This window comes from Microtus pennsylvanicus, chromosome 18, assembly GCF_037038515.1.
Source record: "Microtus pennsylvanicus isolate mMicPen1 chromosome 18, mMicPen1.hap1, whole genome shotgun sequence".
Lineage (NCBI taxonomy): Eukaryota > Metazoa > Chordata > Mammalia > Rodentia > Cricetidae > Microtus > Microtus pennsylvanicus.
The window spans coordinates 31,476,257-31,496,555 of NC_134596.1; the positions used below are offsets into that span (position 1 = coordinate 31,476,257).

Here is a 20,299-nt window from a genome sequence, read left to right on the forward strand (position 1 = left end):
TTTAATTAAATTCATTCCGTCAAGATGAGAAACTACTCAGGGAAAAGGATGCCACAGAATGGTGTATAAAACAAATTGAAAAGTGTGATGCTGTTTCAGATCTTCAGAAATGCTGCTTTGCTTGGATTCACCTTTGAAACGGATCTTTTATAAAACAGTGAGGGGTAGGGCTGGAGAGACGGCTCCGCAGTTAAACGTGGTTCTTGTTCTTGCAGACCGGGTTCAATTCTCAGCTCCCACACTCGGCAGCTCACAACTGCCTCCTGCTACTCCAGCTCCAGGGATCCTGGGTCCTCTTCTGGCTTCTTCAGATACCTGGCCTACACATGATGCACATAAAACATCTGTAGGCACGTATGTGTATGACTAATAAATGCCTAAACCCTTAAAACAGTGACAGTGAGGCAGGATGGGTAGCAGAGATTTGAGGGGGCATGGAGAGGTCGGGCTTCTCAAACTTTAGGATTTCTGTGTGGAGTAACAGATGCCCTTAGATGCTGGATGCACCAAAACAAGGTTGCTGTTGTTCTAATGCAAGAACAGTTTTTTTCAAATGACAATCACTGCCATTATTTCCGTGAGATATAGCCTTTTACCAAAAGGTGGGGGAAGAATACATTCTTCGAAGAAAAAGAAGCCCATGGAGCTACTTAAGTCCATTATAAGTAGCTGCTAACATTTCACAGTGTTCTTTTCCATTTGCCCAGACATGAGATCTTCGTCGTGGACAGTCTCTGCTCCTCAGCCAATATCTTGGAACCACTGTTTCTAGGTGGCAAGTCGGGCTAACTCCCCATTTCCCAGAACATTGTGTAACATCGAAAGGCTTCCCAATTGAACCAGAAGGCAAAGTTTCTAAGCATTTCTGTCCCATTCAGAAGCACATAGCTGCATCCTACAAGTCCTACTTCTTTCTGCGTGGTCCTTCCATGCAGGCTTTATCCGCTAGCTCTTCTCCACAGACGTCACCTAAGTCCCGCATCTTCAATATTAAGAAAAATAACAGGCCAGGCCTGGTGGCTCTCAATGTCCACTCACAGCAGCAGTTACACGCCCAGGGGACCCTGCTTCACCCTCCCCAGCTGTCAGAGCAAAGCTATTTCCTTCCCCACACAAGCCAGCTACAACCCTTGCCATCACGGAGCCCAGGTTGTTGTGGTGACCTGTGGAATGCCTGGCCCAGTAGTCATGGCAACAAAATAAGCAGAGCCCAGTGAGATACTAGGTCTGTAGCAAAGGTAATGAGAGTGTGCTATTTCCTTGTTGGAGAAGCGGGGGACAGTCATAGGCCCTCACTTGGGAGTCTAGTCTCTTATCCTTCCTGTCCCTCCCAGTTGCATGTGATCTCGTGAAGGGCTCTGTGTTTAAAGAGATGGAAGGTTGTCCGGCAGTGGTGATGCACATGTTTAATCCCAGTCCTTGGAAAAGGAGAGCAAGGCAGACCTGAGTTCAAAGCCAGCCTGGTTTTACAAAGTAAGTTCCAGGACACCAGCAATACACAGAGAATCCCTGTCTTGAAACTACCCCCTTCAAAAAAAGATGAAAGATGAACTGAAGGTGGAATTCCATGACACAGTTTCCACGAGGTCATTGTGCATGCCGAGGTGGAACTTTTCAGTGATGTCGCTATTCTGGGGTTACCCACTTTCCACAAACCCTTTGTCACACGCTGGTAAATACGCTCATAAACTCATTGATCAACCAACAGGTTTACCAAACTAGGTTTAGGAGGAATTGTTCCATTGACCTGTCATTAAATTCTCTATTTGGGGTGAACAGACATCTGTTCTTGTCTTCCCAGGAAAAGTTGCACAACGCCGGCATGACCCCCTTTCCCCTCTAAAAAGGAACGGAGATTCTTTCTTTCCCTGAGAGCCAGCCGCCACCACCACCACCAATCTCAATACCGCCTGTCAATTTCAGCTATGTGTTGTATGGATTGTCTGGGAGCCTAGTGTGACATCCTTCCTCTTGGGTTGGAGTGGGATGTGGGCAGGGGCTGGGAAAGACTTGAAACTGATGTTTCATAGAGATAACAAGAATAAAGACAGAGCCAAGTGGGGTGATTCAAAGGACACTGGACAGAGGTTTCTGTCCCAGTATTTGTTGCACCCCAAAACAAAACAAACCCAAAAAACAAAAACATGGCGCTGCACACTTTTAACAACAGCACTTAGGAAACAGATGACCTCAGGTAACCTCTGAGGTCAAGGCCAAACTGGTCTACATTTAGCAGGTTCCAGGACACCCAGGGCTACCTAAAGAGACACTGTCTCAAAGCAAACAAAGATCCAACAGACTTATTCCAGAGCCTTGCGGGGCTTGAGGTGTTAGTAGTCTGCGCTGGGAAGCCAGTTATATCCCAGCAGCCCCAATTCCAGGAAGCACAAAGAAAAGGGCCTTGCATTTGCATCATTGGTGCTCAGCCCCAAGGAAGTTTCCAGAAACTGTCAGCCTAAACGTCTGTTTAGGCTGGCGGGGTAGCAGGCCCTGAATATCCAGACAGAACCCTGTGGAGGCACAGAGCTAAGTCTGGGTTTCCCTCAGGGAAATGAGAGGCAGGGTGATGAGCTAGGTGGGCTGGCCCTTGGCTCTGTGCACTGGTCTCCAGAGACAAGATCACTGATGCATGACCTTCCCTGGGGAGTCCATCTCTATGCATTCCATATAGGGAGGGCCGGGACACAACAAAGAAACAATTCCATGTCCAGTTTGAAGAACCCATGAGTTCAGTCGGGATTATGTAAAGACAGCTACACTATCAAGCAGTCCTCCTTTTTCAGCTACTGTTAACTGTTTTCATTATCTTGGGAGCAGAGGGGACTGATGAAACATCCTCTTTCCCTGAGGGGGATGTCAGTGAGCCCTGTTTTATGAAGGTGGTCTCATGTGGCAACCAGGGCTGCTCTAATCTCAGATGGCAGCAGCTCCTTCAAGCCCAGAGGACAGATCAGCCCTGTACAGCTGCCCTGGCAGGCGAGGAGACAGCCTAGGCATAGACGGTGTGCCCTTCCCTTTGCCCGTCAGGCTGTTAAGAGAATCCCAAAGAGTTAGATTTCCACAGAAACCTCTGCTGGAGGAAGGGACCGGCCAATGTCCTGGTGCCAGCTGGAGGGAAGAGCTCGCCTCCCAGGAAGAGACTTCAGAAGTTCTGACAGTCGAAATGGACATACTTTCTGGCTCTCCCTTCAGGGAGCCTATAAAATTCTATCACTGTGGAGAAAAGCCAGAGAACTCGGGAGTCTTTCTTTCCCTACTTTAACCAAATCGTAACTAAAGCGATGTTCCTATAGCAAATTGCCTCCTGACTTCTCTGAAGAACTGAGTTTCGAGATCTAAGTGGTCTTCCTAAGACCGAGACAGGACATATCAGGGGTGGGGACAGTGGGGTGATTCAGTGGGTTTAAGGTGCTTGTTGCCTCTGAGTCCAGGAACCACATGGTGGGAAGAGAGACTCCCAAAGGTATCTTCTGACCTCTACCTGTGTGCCATGGTACTTGTGCGTGTAAGCACACACACACACACACACACACACATGCACACACTAAATATATACATGAATAAATAAATAAAATTAAAAGACTGGAGTCGGTTTAGGGAGAGGGTCCCTAAAAAGACAGATGCACAGGCTTCTGGCTTCTCTTCACATTGCCCTTATATCTTTTCCACGTAGCCCCCACCTCCCAATGCTGGGAGAACAGGATCCTGGATTGACTCAGAACCCTGATTTTTCTGGTTCTTAAAGACAGGCCATTTTGTGCCAGAGAGCAATTATCACTCTTGCAGAAGACCCAGGTTCGGTTTCCAACACCCATACAATAATTCACAGCCCCCCCTTATAACACCAGGTCCAGGGAATCCAAGGCCGCCTTCTGACCTCCATAGGCATTAGCCATGCACATGGTGCAAATGCATATCTGTAAGAAAAACTTTCATAAAGGAAAATATTAAAACTAAAAGCAGGCCACCTACCGGATATGATGAAACACTCCTATAATCCTCCCAGAGGCAGTAGAATGGATCTCTGTGAGTTCAAGGCCAACCTGGTCTACATAATGTATCCCAGGCCAGGCTAAGGTCCTAACTCAAACATACTGGTGAGGTGGAATCTTGCAAGGCTTGTTTGGTCTTTTTGAGGCACAGTCTCACTGTATAATCCAGGCTAGCCTTAAACTGGCTACTCTCCTGTCTCAGCCTCCTGGGGATCATAGCTGTTTTTCACCAGACTCGGCTGCTCTGAAGCTTGTGCTTTTCCTTAGTTACCTGGTGACTCAGATTTTTTTTTTATCCACTGTGGCTGTCACTTCCTCCATTTAGAGATGCCTAGGTCTGGAAGCCTCTGTGTGTGTGTGTGTTCGCGTGTGTGTGATTGTGCTCTGCTCACTCCAGAAACGAATTTAAGTACATTATCACAACCTGAACCCGATTATGGAAAGTCACGAGTAATTTTTGTATTATAACAATCACAGGACTAGAAGCCAGCACTCAATTCTCACGCCAGCTTCAAGGGCTCCCTGGGGAGTCTGGTTCTCAGTGGATGTGTGGGAAAGACCAGCTTCCCAGGGTGGCAAATGGTTTTCTAGACCCTTAAGGAGAGAAATCAAGAGGTGGGCACCTAGGCCTCTAGTTCACAGCCCAGAGTCCAAGTCTAGCCAAGGTACCACAGGTGCTATCCATGTACCAGACCAAAAAAAAGAGATTAGATTTTACAAAAATCAAAAATCATCTCATCTCTCATTGGAGTTCACTCAAATTCCTGGGGAGCTGACAAGATTTTTAGGGGGCTAAAGAGATGGCTCAGCAGATAAGAGCACTGACTACTCTCCCCTTGGACTCAGGTTTGGTTCCTAGCACCCACACGGTGGCTCACAACCATTTCTGTGGGATCCGACTCCCTTCTCTGGCATCCATGGACACATGTGGTACACAGAAATATACACAGGCAAAAATACACACATAAAACAATAAAATAATTTTTTGAAAAGATCTTATTTTTTGAGACAGGGTCTAGTGTAGCCCAGGCTGGTTTCCAATTTAGTTTGTATCTTGAACTCCTAATCCGCCTACTTCTCCAGTGCTGGGATTATAGGTATATATCACCAGGCTAAGCAAGGACTCTACCCACCGAACTACATCCTCAGCCTCTGGAAGACCCACAAATCCACATCCCCTAAAGCAGCCTTGTCCTGTAGCTCACCTGTGTTTCTTATCATCGGACCCAGGAAGCCATCTGCACTCAACTATCTAAAGGGTGGGTCAGAAACTTTGTAGAGAAACCAACAAAGCAAGGCACAAACAGGGATGAGAGAGAGCATGGGATGTCTTGTGACCCATCCTGCTAGAACTGGGCATTGGCTGGAAGGAGGGGAGAGAAGGCCCGGGCAGTGATGATGGCTTGGCTTTGTTCTCTGTGGGACCCAGCCAGTGGTGTGCTGCTGATAATGAAGGTGCAAGAATTTTGACAGCTGGAAGTTACCATGTAGAGTCAAGATTTACTGTACAAAAGGCATGGCTGATGGCTAAGAGAGGTGTGCGGTTGAGAGTGGGCCTGATGTGGCTTCACCTAGGAAACCTCGGATCTGGGAGAAAACCAACATAAGCTTGGAGTAGGAGGCTGGGGGTTGACCACACAAAGTACGAAATATAAAGGTTGAAAATGTTGGTACCTGACAAAAGGGAACTGGAAGAAGGGGTTAATAAAACATGTTCTTCCCGGGACTCTGCTTTTGAAAGATTGATAACACACCCAAATCTTACATTTGTTAATGGACATGTGTTTACTGAATGTCTGTTAGGTGACTATAAGGAAAGATGATGTGCTGTAGGAAATCCTACAGCCAGTAGCCTTTAAGTCACCCGCTCACTGCGGCGTGGCCTCATATACTATTGATGTGGATGTAAAGTGTGCATCCAGCCTCTTTTCTGGCTATGGGATTCGGTTGCTCTTCTCCGTTTGGGCAGAGGATATTGATTTGTGTGAGTCTACTCCTAAATAAATAGCCATCTATTTTCAATTCTGAGACAGTGTGAGATTTAAGTGTCCTTCATCTGGCACCCAACATGGGGTTCGAACCCATGACCGTGAGATGAAGAGTCTCATGCTCTACTGACTGAGTTAGCCATGGGATGATTGGTCCAAGGAGAGACAGCTTGGCTTGTGCAGCCACTTAGACACTTAGGGACAACGAAGAATGCATGGAGCTCCATGTCGCAGGTACAGTTTGCAAAGACAGCTACGAGACTCAGCCTTCTAGAAACGTCTTAACTGGGCGAGGAGCTTTAGTCCTCAAGTCAGTGGGAAGATTGCGGGAAGCGCTGCGGAGTGAGTGAGCAATGAAGGCATCTGCATCTTAGAGACACAAAGGTGCCTGAAGGAGCCAGAAGTCACTCTTGCTCCGGCACCCTCTAAAACGCACAGGATGTTACGGTGGATGTCCCAGTTTTCTGTTTCTCGGGAGTGGATCACCAGGAGCTCTAGCCAGTGCTCTGCAGTGGCCCAGAAGGAGCTCCAGCCAAACGTGTAAGACTCAGGGAAAAAAAACCCTCATGGAATTACCCTCTGCAAAGTAAAGACATAACTAGTCAGAAGCATTTTATCTAAATGACCAGACAGACTCCATGTTAGAAATAGACACATTCACATAGCCAAGTAACCCCAGATGCCTGGTTCTGTCAGAGACAGCCCATGGTTCATTGTTTTCTGTTCCTACTTAGCAGCCTGTGACCTGGGCAAGCAGTTTCAATTGAGTACCGTCCTCTGAAAGCGGCTGCGAGAGCTGAGCGAGGTAAAGATGGAACCAGAGCCAGCTACTACTTCCCTTTCATTAAGCAGCTTCTGAGCATCCAGATGGTACCCAGCGATGATGAAGACGAGAGAGACATGCCAATCAATCCCCTAGAAAGGCTCGCACTCCATCACCCTCCCAGCCTCTATTGCCCCAATCCAGCTCTTGGTGATCTAAAATGGCAGCCAGACTCGGAAGCTACCTGTAGGTTAGTGTGTCCTGCCAGCATCACACAAGCTCCTGATCTAAGACTAGGCTAGGCGTCAAGCAGACAGGAGATTCTTCTGCTCTCTGCAGAGCAGACCCCATCCAGAAAGAGCCTTACATCACACATCAACACAACCTGGAAATTAGAACATAAAAGAAAATGATACCCAGGCCTTGGAATGAACCTTGCTCTTTAAGGTACCAACGGCCTCTCTAGAAAACTACCCTCCAGTTGGACAGCAAACAAATCATGGAATTTCCACTTCCATGTGGTCATGTGGCACAGAATATGGAAATCAGTCCTGGCTAGCACCCTTCCCCTCTTTGGCAGGTTAACATGGCCAAATTGACCCAACCTAGGGATTACAAGGAGTGGAGACAGCAAAAGGCTAGCGCAGAAGATTCTTAGGATGGGTTAAGGTGCTTAAATTGGTCTCTTGTGATCTCTCTGCTCCACCTTTCCGTCAATTCTACTACATGGTCATCCTCTCGTCTTTGTGTTCCCAGCACCAGGTTATTTCAGGGTCCTCCTGCACAGTCAACTGTGTGAGTCTTTGCCTAGGACTCCAAAAACTCCAGCATCTGTATCTTCACAACCTCCAGTAGGTTCCAGTTATGTCCTCTGCATGGAGCTTGTCACTATGTGTAATACACACACACAAAAAAATTTTATTTCTGAGGTAGAAATTATGATCGAGAAGAATAATTCCAGTTGGTTCTAGCTCATAGAAATGATGCTGCCTCCTGATACGCAAGTGATATATTCTGGAATTAAAAACGGGACAAGAGTAAAAAGACACCCACATATACTCCACAGGGCATCGAGTCTCCAACCTTCGCATGCATCGGTCTACCTGGAGAGCCTGACGCAACAGAGCAGCTTCCACTGAACAAACCTGACATATAGCATCCTGGACAGTGCGGTTGCTGCAGGTCTCTGGACCACATAGCCCCTATGTGACCACGTACAACCATACCCTAGTTGGCTCCCAGCATCTTTGTGCTCTGTAAATGACCACTGTAACTTCCCTTCCAGGAAGGCTTCCACCAACTGCTTATAGAAACTCGTTACAGGTATTTTATTAGTTTCATTTCAAAACCAAAACCAAAATTACATATATGCATTATGGCCTCTGACCTTAATGGGTTCACAGCCTTATTAAATGGACCCAGTCACAGATGTTCAAGCCAACAGTTTTTCCTTGTATACATAGACAACTACCTTTTTTGAGCCTTTTATCATTGTGGGGGAAGGATTACTCACAGCTTTGCTTAAGCAAACCGGACCAATTAGTCACACATATGCAAAGTAAATAAAGGAGTAAACCCCCAGAGGATCTGCCTGGGGCACAGCATCTGTTTCCACCCTTAAGGCCCAGGCCTGCTTGCTCCCTAAGAACTCTTTTAGTTACTGGAGCCAAAGGTCAAGCCAGGCAGCAGCCTCAGGCAAACGTGCTAAGTCTGGATTTCTTCCCTAAGCCCTCTCAATGTCTCTGTGCACGTTTCTTGGTAACTTTCCTATGTCAACCCCCCCCCCCTCCGCCCGCTAGTCTGCCCGTTCACCCGGCACGTTCATTCAGAGAAACAGGTGTTCCTGTTAAAATTAGCTGTCTCAACTGCCAAAGAGCTCAGCTCCCCACACCAGTTTAAAAAGGAAAATGTAAAAAGGCCCACCACTCAACCATTAACTGATGTTTCCAAAATTATAAAGATCATAGGGGCTGGGAAACAGACAGACAAACCACACACACACACACACACACACACACACACACACACACACACACACACCCTGAGTATTTCACATTCTTACCAAGAACGCAGAGTGATTAAGAAAGGCCAAACTTTAAACAGCCAGAGAAAGGCTTGTGATTTTTTTTTTCCTGGTAATGCTTGAAAGCCTGTTTTGTCCCATTTCCTTGGTCGACTGTCATATATAATGGCTTTTGTTTGGGGAATTTAGCTGTGTATCCTTTTTCTCCTTAGCATTCCTAAGGTTCTTGACACCTCAGATCAGAAAGGACGGCCAGGGATGGCCTTGACTTACAATCCTTCACCTGGGAAGTGAGAAGGACCCAGGGATGGAATGGAAATGAACACAGTAGTGAGGTTTGATTTACATAATAAAAAAAAGAAAGAAAAGCGAAAGGAGGCCACTCTGATTTTCTTCCTGGGCCCAGTAGCTCTGCTGACCTCATTACACTCCATTATGAAATAGGTTGATGGACTTTAAAAAAAAAAAATCAGGGACTATTTAAAAAGTTTGGCAGCACATTGGAAGAAAGTTACAGTCTCAAAGACCTGTGCCCAAGTCCCTTGCCCAATCAAGCATAGTGTGCACACACACACACACACACACACACACAGAGAGAGAGAGAGAGAGAGAGAGAGAGAGAGAGAGAGAACGAGAACGAGCGAGCACAATGGTGCTATGTGCTCCTCATGCTGGCTCTCAAAACCTGCTGAAAAGAATTCAATTTCAAGACACCTGCTGGTGAAGAAACCCAGAACCTCATGAACAGAAGAGAATAAAGAAGTTAAACGTTACTTTTCTTCAGGACAGAGATTTTTAACATTTCACGTCCAAACTTTTAAACACACCACCAGCATTGACAGCACCTGCCATCTGTGAGAAAGTTTCAAATTTAATTTGGAGATTAACTAGTTAATGGCATGCAAGGAGACAGGGCAAGTTTGTTGCTTTTTTTCTTTGGGCTTGCATGATTTTTAAAATTCTTTAAGGAGTCCAAGAATAAATTGGCAATTCTTTTTTCTTAATTACCAGATTTACAGGTTTCTGGCCCTTATTTCCTCTGGGTTCACTCTGTGATCCTCAGACTGAAGGAACCATACAAAACTTAGATTTTAATCACTATTTGTGTAAATCCAATTAATAGAAATAACTTCCATATGCACTTAGGATTTCCTCCCCAATCTCCCTGAAGCTGATCTAGACTAAACCTTACCAAGGAGCAGGGGAATGAACAGCTCAAGGTCACTTTATATTACTTTAGCAGTTCAACCCTTCCAGGATCAATTTTTTTTTAATTCCTAATGAATATTGTTTTTTTGTTTGAGGCAGCCCATGCTGGCCCAAACTGACAGCAATGCTCCTGCTTCGACTTCATAAGTGGTGGAACTGCAGGTGTGAGCCACTATGGCTGGCTTTTCCCTGACCACTGTATATAGAATGTATACACCCTATCACTTCAACATTTTTCTAAGGGTGTGAGAGAGGATAATTTTACAAGTTAAATTTCAAATTCTTGCAACGAATACAGCCATTCAAGCAAGTCAGTAGGGGACTGTCTTTACGCTGATGTTTTATAGTGAAAACCGATTTAAGCACAGTAGTAAATCCCAAGAAAAATGTAGATGAAACTTATAGCCTGTTAGGAGTCTTTTTGCCCATGTGGCTCTTCCAGGCTTCAAACCTGTAAGTAAATTTGTCATTCTTTTAATAAGAAACTATTCAACAGTGTCTTCAGCAAACTACATCCCTCACAGCCCCCATCCCCATTTCCTGTATATGTCTATGGAGAAGACAAACTACCATGACATAATTTCAATCAACACAGTACCCTTTCAGTATACAACCCACCATCTGAACCAAGGTCACCAAAACAAGTCCTCTGCCAGCAACTATGCTCTAGAACGTTCCTCCACTCTCCAGGACATCCTCCTCTGCCACACAGCCAGAAGAACCGAAAGCCATAGGGATTTCTGAGCAAGGCCTAGCCTCCTCACCCTAAGATGCTAAATGCACGCAGGGGGACACACGGGGCAGTGGAGTCCCATGCAGGGCTCCGGGAGCTGGCAAGGCTGCAGCCCACACAGCATTAGGAAGTGCTTTAATCTGAGAAGGAGAGGCAGAGCGCCAATCAGATGCCAGCCAGTCTGAACCCTGCTCGTGATGACAGTGAGAGGAGTGGAGACAAAAACGGCTAAATTATTTTCCAGAAAAACCAGAAGGAAGACATCCCCCCCCCAACAGCCCACCCCCAAGCCCTGCGTAATCCAATCACACATCACCTGCCTGTAAAAATCACACTTGTCTTTCTGGGGTGCTAAGATGCTCAGGAGAGTCATTCTTGAGGGACAAGTGGCAAAGGTTGGGCACTGGGGATCCACTTGCCCCTGCCCACAGATGACAAGCAGTATACACAGTCAGTGGAAACACAGGAACCGCAAAAAGGCCATCTGAGAAACATAACAATTTAATAGATGAAATAAATACTCCAGTACATGCAGGGTAAAAACTTGACATTGGGGGAAAAAAATCACTCTATAGTGTAAATTAAAAAATAAAACACACACTCACAGTAGCCTTCCCCCCATTTGCAAACCACATGGCAAAGTCATACTCTTATCACACCATGTATACTGTAATTCAACAAAAAGAAACGACATACAAAAAGGTAGCTACATCCATGTCTAAGGAGTGAAAACTGAGGTAACCTTTCTTTTAATTAAAAAGAAGAAAGAAATGAACCCATGACCTCTTTCCTGCCAAATTAGTAATTGAGTTGAGGGGCTGGAGGGTGTAGGAGTAATCCTGCAGCCAGCAAGACTACCTAGATCCATCTTCTGTATCTGAGTCCCTACAGGGGGCTGGTAGACACCTGGACCCTCTGTGTGTTAACCTGTGTATATGGCCCTGCGGTCTGGAAAATTCCTCTTGAGCATTTTAACATGGGGGAGGGGGGTCACCTATGATTTCTTTGGTATAAATGGAGAGGGGAGGAGTAAGAGTCTTCCTTTAGCCTGGGGTGGAAAACGGGGGGGGGGGGGGGGATGGGGATGGGGCGGGGATGCTAATTCACAGAATTGGAATTCACTGGCGGTAAAGTCCTGGGTGAAGACCTTTCCCTTAAAGCCTGAGATAGCAGGGTGCAGCCTTCAGACACGGCGCAGGCCGAGTTCCTCAGCCTCTCCCTGTGGTCCGACATCTTGGCGCCCCCATCGGGGTGCTGCGCCAGATCCCTGAGGCACTGGGTCAAGAGCACGCAGGCAGACACCACGCTCATGGCACCTCCCAGTATGGCGGTCTGCACCGCCTTGCCTTCGGCGCTCACGGCGGCTGCGCGACCCAGGAATTGAGGCTCGGTGGCAAAGCCCACCAGGGCGCTCACGGCCTGCACCAAGGGCCCGCTGAAGAGCGCGCAGCGGCTGCGGGCCAGCTCGCTGGGCGCTGCCTTCACCTCGCGCACGCATGCAAGCAGCGCCGATGCACTGGTGCTCATGCACTTGACGCCCAGCTTGAACTGTTCGCGCGAGAAGCGGTCCCGTGACTTGTCACTGGCCAGGGCGCACGCGTCCGTCAGGAACTTGAGGTTGCGAGACAAGCCCTGCGACACCTCCAGGAGCAGCTGCGGGGTCATGTCGGCCAGCGGGGTGGCTCGAAGCACAGCGCAGCCCTGCTCCACCTCGTGGCGACAGCGTGTCACACGGTAGCGGTCCACAAGGCCAGGCTGGGCAGGTTGAGCCCCCGGCGTGGCCACGGCCGCCAGGTAGGCCGCATGCGCAGAACACTCGGTCAGCGACACCACTAGGTCGCCCAGTTCCACGAGACTGTCCCCTGCCTCTCCAAAGCGGCCCATGTTGAGCTGGCTCTGCACGTCGTGGGTGAGGATGGACAGCCCCTTGGTGCGCGCGATGATGGTGTCCCGGCACTGTTCGAAGGACTCGGCGCCAGCGCCAGGGGAGGCGGGGCTTTCGGAGAGCACGGGCCGCGCCTCGCTCGACAGCAGCAGCAGGTCGGCCACCAGCTGCATCTTGCCCTTGCAGTGATCACAGATTGACACCAGCCTCTTCCGCGGCTGTGAGCTGGCCCCGCCGACGGCGCTCCCAGGAGCCGGAGAAGCCGCCTCGCCAGTGGGTTTCCCGGCACTGCCGCTAGCCATCGCGCCCAGGGGGCACTGGCATGCCGCTGGGGAGCCCGCTACCACCGCCGCCGCGACTCAGCTGGCCAGGGCCGCGCTGCCTTCCGCGCACCATCATGCCACCCACCGCGGCGGGCACAGAGATCGGGGTGGTGGCGCCAGCGGCGGCCAGGGGCCGGGCGTCGTGGGGCGGGCCCAAGCCGGCGGCAAGCTCTTTTGGGGCGCTGTGCACGCTCTCTGGAACCGTGAGCCGGGGCACGGTTAGACTCTCAGTCCGCGCCCCTCGCCACGAGCCTACCAGAAAAGTCCCCGCTGCCGGGCTGTCGCCGCCTTCCTGGGCATGGCCGGCCGGGCCGCCGGAGCGGAGAGGGCGGGACGGGGAAGGCTGGGAGTTGTCCTTCCTTCCTTCCTTCCTTCCTTTGAAATCAAAATCCTCGGCTCCTGGAGGAGCGCGGGCGGCGGCCCCGGGGAGACTCTGCTGTCAGCCGCTGCGCTGCGGCGATCGAGCTCGGCGGCGCACGTGGGCTTCAGGCGCGGTGACCCCGCCAGGCGACACCGGCCGGCGAAGGCGGCCGGAGCAGACGATCGGGGGCGCGCGGCCGCATCTCCCGCTCCGGCTCTTGGGGCGCTGGGCGGCCGCAGGGCCGAGGGCGTGGCTGGCTCTGGGGCGGCCGTTCGTAGTCAGTCGGGCGGGAGGCTGCAACGCAGGGCGCTGGGCGGCCGCGCCTTCCCGCCTGGCGGTTCAGAGTGCGCGGCCCGGCGCCGCGGCGACACGCCGTCCCCGCCTGAATGGCCCGCTCCCGGCGAGCGGCTGTCGTGGCGACTCCATCCCTGTTCCCCCGCGCATCCGACGCCCCGGGGTAGTCGGATCAGAAGGTGCGCGCGGCTCCGCGGCGGCCGACCCGGGCTCCGACTCCTGCCATGTTTGTCAACCAGCAACTTCCGAGCGACCTCCGAGCAACTGAAAGGAAGGGCGGAGACCGCAGGCCAGGGGACACCCGCCTGCCCGCGCGCGTCTGCGGCTTTCGCCTCCTCGCGTCCGCCTCGCCCCCGGCTCGCCGCCGCCACCTCGGCCGTAACCTCCCCGGAGCCTATAGGAATCTTTTGTGTGGCGTCACCGCCTTTCGTTTAAATCCCGCTTCCTCCTCTTGCCCTTCCTCCCGCCCCCCTCCGCCGATCCCGGATGCTTGCGCGATGCGCTGCTCCTCCCCCGGGAAGCTGGGGGCCGTGGGAGGACGCCGCGCCCAGCCCCGACACCGCGGCCCTGGGGGCCGGTGGTCCCCGCGTCCAGAGAGGCTGGGAAGCGCGTGTGATGTGGAAGGCCCGCCCTCGCTCGGTTCCCCGGCGCCGCGCACACCCTGGGGACACCGGGGCGCAGCCGCGAGTGGCCTTACGTAAGCTCTCAGCCAGCCCCGGGGTTTGGTGCTTTCTCCCCGCTGAGGGAGCGAGTGTAAAAGGTGATCTGTTTTTGCTTTCTTGAGGAGGAGGCCACTTATTTATTACCCTCTATTTTTTGCCCCCCGGATTCCAGTTCGGATCTCTGAGATTCGGTGACTTATGCAAGCCCTTCCCCGCCCTTTGTTGTATTCGACCCTTTCCTATGGGTGGGTTTCCGTGAAACACTGAAACAACAGGAGTGCTGGTCACGCACAGCGAAGGGGACCAGAGACAGACCCCTCCTGGGGTTGGTCTCCACCCCCCCCCCCCAAAAAAAAACCGATCAGGAATTGTGTGGCCTTGGGCAAGTTCTTTCTTCAAGTCAGGTTGTGTGTGGTGACTCTGTTCTAGCTGGCTAGAATTAGTACGCACCTTGATCAGCAGTTTGCCTTTTCCTGGCTCCATCTATATAATGGAATAATAGCAGCCATTGTTAAGTAATGAGCCCGAATCTGGAGGTAAACACTGCTATCTCTGGGTTATCAACTGGGAAACTGGTGACCCAGATGGCTCTCCTCCTCAGACACAGGGATTAAACCTAGGACTGTACTTTTATTCATTAATTTAACTTTTATATATTAATTCTGGAAACAGGGTCTGATTAAGTTGTCCAGGCTGGCCTTGAACTTCTGACCCCTCCTCCTTCCGCTTCTCAAGTAGTTGGGATAACAGGCCTTTGCCTTCCAGCCCTGTGGCCGGGTGCACTAAGTGGCTTCCTAAGCTCCTTGGCCACAACAGATGGCAAGAAGAGGTGGTCCTCTACCCCCACCGTTTTTGGTCCAGGCCCTGTGTGCAGGAAACGCCTGGAACACCTGGGCCTGCTCCCAGAAAAGCACTCTGCTCTGAGCAGTCCTAAAGCCTTCTGCTGGTGCCCGGCACAGCACAGCTGGGTGTGCTCAGCCAATGGAAATGTTTGTTCCTCTGTCTCTTACTAGGACCTCCACAGCCAGTTATAAATGTTATTTATAAGTTGGGTGACCTTCAGATTTATTGTCCAAACCCCAGTAGTTTACAGAGTGAACTTAGGAGACAAGTTATTAATAAGTTAACGCGGAACGACAGTTACAAACCCGGATGGCTAGTCATCCTACTCATAAACAAAAAATGCCCTTACGGAAGATCGTCTTGATGCTAAGTGAACCAACTTTCTCTACAGACTGAAGCCAGTGGCTCTCTATACAAGTAGTGGTTCCATAGGGTTACTCCTTCGTATTTTTTCTACAAGGGAAAAACAGAGCAGACTCTTTCCATGGTAACCCATGAATGGTCCTAAGAAATGGTTTCCTTAGCTCTAAAATCTTAGAGGCCAGCAAAATGGCTTAGCCGGTGAAGGTACCTTCCCATAAGCCTGACAGCTTGATATTAGTCCCTTGGACCTGCATGTAGAAAGAGAATCATCTCTGGCCACTACATGGTTGGCATTCACACAAATTCACACGCGCACACTGAATATGTAAATAAAAATTAATAAATTTAAAAAGCCAAAGAGAAGCTGATCCTTTCTCCTTGTGCTCACGCTAATTCCAGGAAGCTGTGGGATCAGAATATGAGAAGAGTCCAGTTTCTCTTCTTCTATTGTTACTAGAAGCCTCTTGTCCCCAGGATATTGCACATGGACTGCTCCCAGTTGGTTTGTATCATGAAATTGGGTGTAGCTATGCGTTTGGTAGGCTAAATTTTTGGTCTTCCCGCCTTCATTTTTCAGATAGTGCCATTCCTAAACTGATCTACCCAGGTTCCACCTTCACCTGCCTTTTTTGCTTTTTTTTTCTTCTACTATTGTTTTCTCATAGCTCAAGTACTAGGCCTCTACCATTTGCCCATTCAAGACGCTGAGCTTACGTAATAGATTATAGTAGGCAACCTCTGCCTATGAAGATTAGAATCCAGAAAGGGCAAGTTCATGAGCAAGTGCCCCCAGTTACTGTTTGTACAGTGGAGGCACATAACAAAATGAACCCCAGATCCAAGTACCACATATACCAAGTTTTTCACTCAAAGTGGGCAGACCACTTTGCCCACTTTGCCGTTTTGGTACATTCTGACCAATGCTGGGGGAAGTAGAGGTGACTTGCAGACCAAAGCAGTGGAAGCCAAATCTAAAATCTCCTGCTCTTTCACCTTGCAGTGACTGTGGAGGGATTGTGTCCAGCAACATCCGTCTTCAAAATGTCTCATCTTCTGTGACCCCACCCACCCAAGAAATAGCATCTTTCTAGTCTCTCTCCTAGTCCCTGGCCATCCCAACTTCTTCTATGAGTTTGATTATTTGAAGTCCTCTGTTCTTTTGTATCTGTCTTATTTCATTAAGCATAATGTCATTAAGGTTAATCAGTGCTATAATGTGTCAGAATTTCCTTTTTAGGGAAAATAATATTCACCTGTATGTACTTTGGGCTTTCCATACCCAAGCCTCATGTTACATCCCTGAACTTGTGGGCTAGCAACCAAGCTGTCTGTGGTACACAGTGCCACCCAGTGGTAAGGAGCAGTGTTGGCCATAGTTTTCCCTTGGAGCTGTTTTATGTTTGTGCTCACAGACAGTGGTCTCAGTTGATCTATCTCTGTTACGCGTTTGCAGACATCCCAGTTCATTCTCTTCCTCTGAGTATCACTCTTGGCTGGACACGGGGGGTGCACGCGAGCTCTTAGGAGGTAGAAGTAAGAGGGTTAGGAGTTCAGCATCATCTGCTGCTATAATAGGGAGTTTAAAGCAAGCGTGGTCTAGGCGAGAGACCTAGCCTAAAAACAACAAACGCCACCTCTCTAGGAGAACAGTTACAGCTGAGGAATGTGGTCCCATCCCTTTTGTCATCACAGGTTATGAATAAGAGCCCCTTGCAGGCAGGGGTGCAGAATCACCATGGTGGAATACAGCACCCTCCCTATCTGGCGTGTCCTCTAGACCTCTGGCACATCATGATCCTGTCTAGTACACTGCACACCTGGGCAGAACTTCGGCCTTCAGTTCCTCATCTTCCCTCTTGCTTCTGCAGTGAGCAAGGAGGCTGTGCACAGGCCCAGCGATGCATTGGCAGGAACGCCTGAACATTCAGCTTCCAGTATCTGAGAGTAGGGATTTCCTCCAAGGGTTTCCATGGGCTAGGTTGCTTGCACAGGGCAATAATTTCATAGCCTATCCCTTTGCTGGCCAGTAAGAGAAAAGATGAATCCCAGAATTTAGGGACCGCAGGCAGCTAACATTAACCATTCCTGGCCCGGATACCTGGTGGTTAGTATCTATAGATTAACTGGCTATTGCTGCCTCACACAGCTTCTCTGGACCTTTAGATACGCTTGGGCATGTCTGCCCCTTGTGTCCACTGTGCTGTCTGCCCAGCCCGGGTGAGTCCATTGCCATGCTGTTTGGGGCTACAGGCCTCCCTCCCTCCACAACCCTGTCAGCCTGTGAAGAACAGAGCTGGTATCTATCCTCCTCCACATCTGATGCCTTACACAGTCATTGGCCAGTGCTGATGGTGTTCATTTGTCAGACCTTCTCTCAATTTGATTGCTAAAGGGGTCATGTTTGGCACCAGTGACATTCCTACCAGGTCCTGCGCCTCTTTGATGACCGTGTCATTCCGTTTCTCAAATGTGGATGTTATTCAGGCAGGGTTTCAGGTAGTGCTGGAAGGTGTCATGCTACCCCATTTCCCGTGGAGAGCATAGGTCAGCACGAGTCCAGGCTCATGCTCTCTTTAAACCCGAGATGCACTTGGAGGTAGGGCAAGTACGCAATACAGAACTTGGCCCCTCGTTTAGACCATGAACACAGCCTCACTTCTGGCCCCTTTTCTCTAGGTCTATGTTGCTCGGCCTCAGACCTGGTTCGGATACCAGTGCTATCTGAGTGCTCCTGGCTCCAGATTTTGCAATCTATTTCTATATTTGCTGGTAGTGTTAGTGTTACTATACTCAGAGGTCTCACTGGCTAACCCGTATGGGGCCACGGTAAAAGACCTCAAGGAAGAACATGTCCCATATTCCTGGGTACAGATTTTTGTCCCCATGGTTCTACTAGCTGTCTGACCAGAGTTGAGTCTAAAATCAAGATAAATACAGAGGCTGGGGAGATGGTTTAGCGGGTAAAGCACTTGTTGAACAAATACTGGTCAGCCCTCAAGGAAACAGAAATGGGAATCTTTGTAGTAAACCGGCTAGCCAGGCTAGCAGAAATGGCAAAGTCCGGGTTTAAAGAACAGACCCTGCTTCAGTGTATAAGGTGAAGAGTGATGAAGGGGGACACTAGATGTTAACCTCTGGCCTTCACATCATTACTACACACGCGTGTGTGCGCGCGCGCACACACACACACACACACACACGAAATAAACACACAGACACTTATCATTGGCATGATCCCTTTAGCCCCTTCTGGAATCTATGTAGAATTCACGGTAGATGGCTTATCTCCTCTGCTAGTACCAAGCCTCCGATGATGCCTGAATCCTAATTAGTCTTAACAATAAAAATCCAGAGTCAGGTCTTAGGGTGAATGAAAGACCAGAGAAGCAGAGCAGCAGCTACTAGACCTCTATGAAATCTCAGACTGAATGGGGCCTGCGGTCCCTGTGAATCCTTAAGACTGAATGGGGGCCCTCCTTATAGTCCCGTCTCCACCTCTCTAGTGCTGGGATTGAAGACATGAGTCTCCCACGTGCGGGGAGTATGGGGGATCAGATGTGTGAGCCATCCCTGCCTGGCTCTGTGGTTCCTTTAGACGGGTGGCCTTGAACTCCTGATCTTCCGGCTTCCTCCTCCCAGTGCTGGGATTAAAGGTGTGTGCCACCTCTGCCTGGTCTCTTTGGTTAACTAGTGGCTAGCTCTGTCCTCTGATCTCCAGACAAGCATTATTTGTCAGAATACAAATGAAATATCATACAGCACTCGGATACGGTACTGAGGGCTGCAAGTTCACCTTCCTGTGTGTCTCACCAGCCTAACAAGTCACTGGTAAATAAGGTCCTTCAGAGTTAAACTGGTCCAAGTTCCAAAACACTGAAATATACTTAAAACATCAAAGTGTTAAAATCTAGTTGCTCCAGATGTTTTCACATCAGTGGAGTGGGAGCCAGATGGGTTTCCTCCTCAGATGACAGTCGGTAGCCCTGGAACTTTCAGACTTGTTTCCATGATTGCAGTACGACACTTAAAAAAAAAAAATATTCTCTGTAACCAGATACTGTGGGCTAAGAAAACCAGCAACCAGCATTTTTTCACCTTACCTTGGCAGTTGGCAGAATGAATGACCAGGGTTACCCCGCCCTGCAGAGCACATGATCCGTCACAGCTGTGCATGTTTTTAGCAAGACTGTGCCAGGACAGAGCTCCAAGCCATTGGGTGGAGCCATGTGCCCTTGGGAAAAGGCTCATGACATTTCCCCTATGATTTCAGGAAAGAAAAAAAAATTCCTTTTTTTTTTTGCTTATGAGTTGTTTCTGCACAATGTCAACAGAAAACTTTCATGTGTTTATGTATACCCGTGCGTGAATATGGAAATGTCAGCCTCTGCTATAGCAGGCTAAATGCACACGGCATTTGACCTTAGAGTGGAGGTCAATAAGGCGCTTGTTGCTAGGAAGCTGCTTTCTTAGCCTCTGCTTCATGCACAGAAGCCTGGTTGTGTTTGGACTGGTAGCCAATGCAGCTAAATGACAGTTCCTCAGCCCCTCTCAGAGAGGCAGACTCCGGCCCAAGAGACCTGAAGTGCTGTGCAGTGCACAATTCCCTAATAGGACGTTTCAAATACCTTGATCCCACTGAAAGGCCGTCTCCCTTCACCTTGGCTTCCTTCCCACTTCCTTTTCTTGGAATGTCATCCAATGACTGGAACACCAGGAGCCATCCTGGAACTTTTGATGCCCTTGAGGATGGAAACTCCAGAGCAGTCTGAAGAGGCGGTGTGAGAAAGAAGTCTGCACGGCCCAGAACACCCTAACACACTCAGTTTCCACCTACTTCTGTGAGAGAAGTTCCAGTGATAA

The 20,299-nt window shown here is 49.5% G+C and overlaps 1 protein-coding gene across 1 annotated transcript; it reads right to left on the minus strand.

The window, feature by feature from the left end:
- Positions 1-11,191: 11,191 nt before the first annotated feature.
- Tlnrd1 (talin rod domain containing 1) lies at positions 11,192-12,895 on the minus strand. The gene has a single exon (XM_075952607.1). The coding sequence runs from the start codon at positions 12,893-12,895 to the stop codon at positions 11,807-11,809; it is 1,089 nt and encodes a 362-aa protein (XP_075808722.1). The 3' UTR covers positions 11,192-11,806.
- Between the last annotated feature and the right edge of the window lie 7,404 nt (positions 12,896-20,299).

What these genes read in the sequence shown, in the direction of transcription:
- Tlnrd1 (XM_075952607.1), bottom strand. Translation starts at nt 12,895, where the DNA reads ATGGCTAGCGGCAGTGCCGGGAAACCCACTGGCGAGGCGGCTTCTCCG.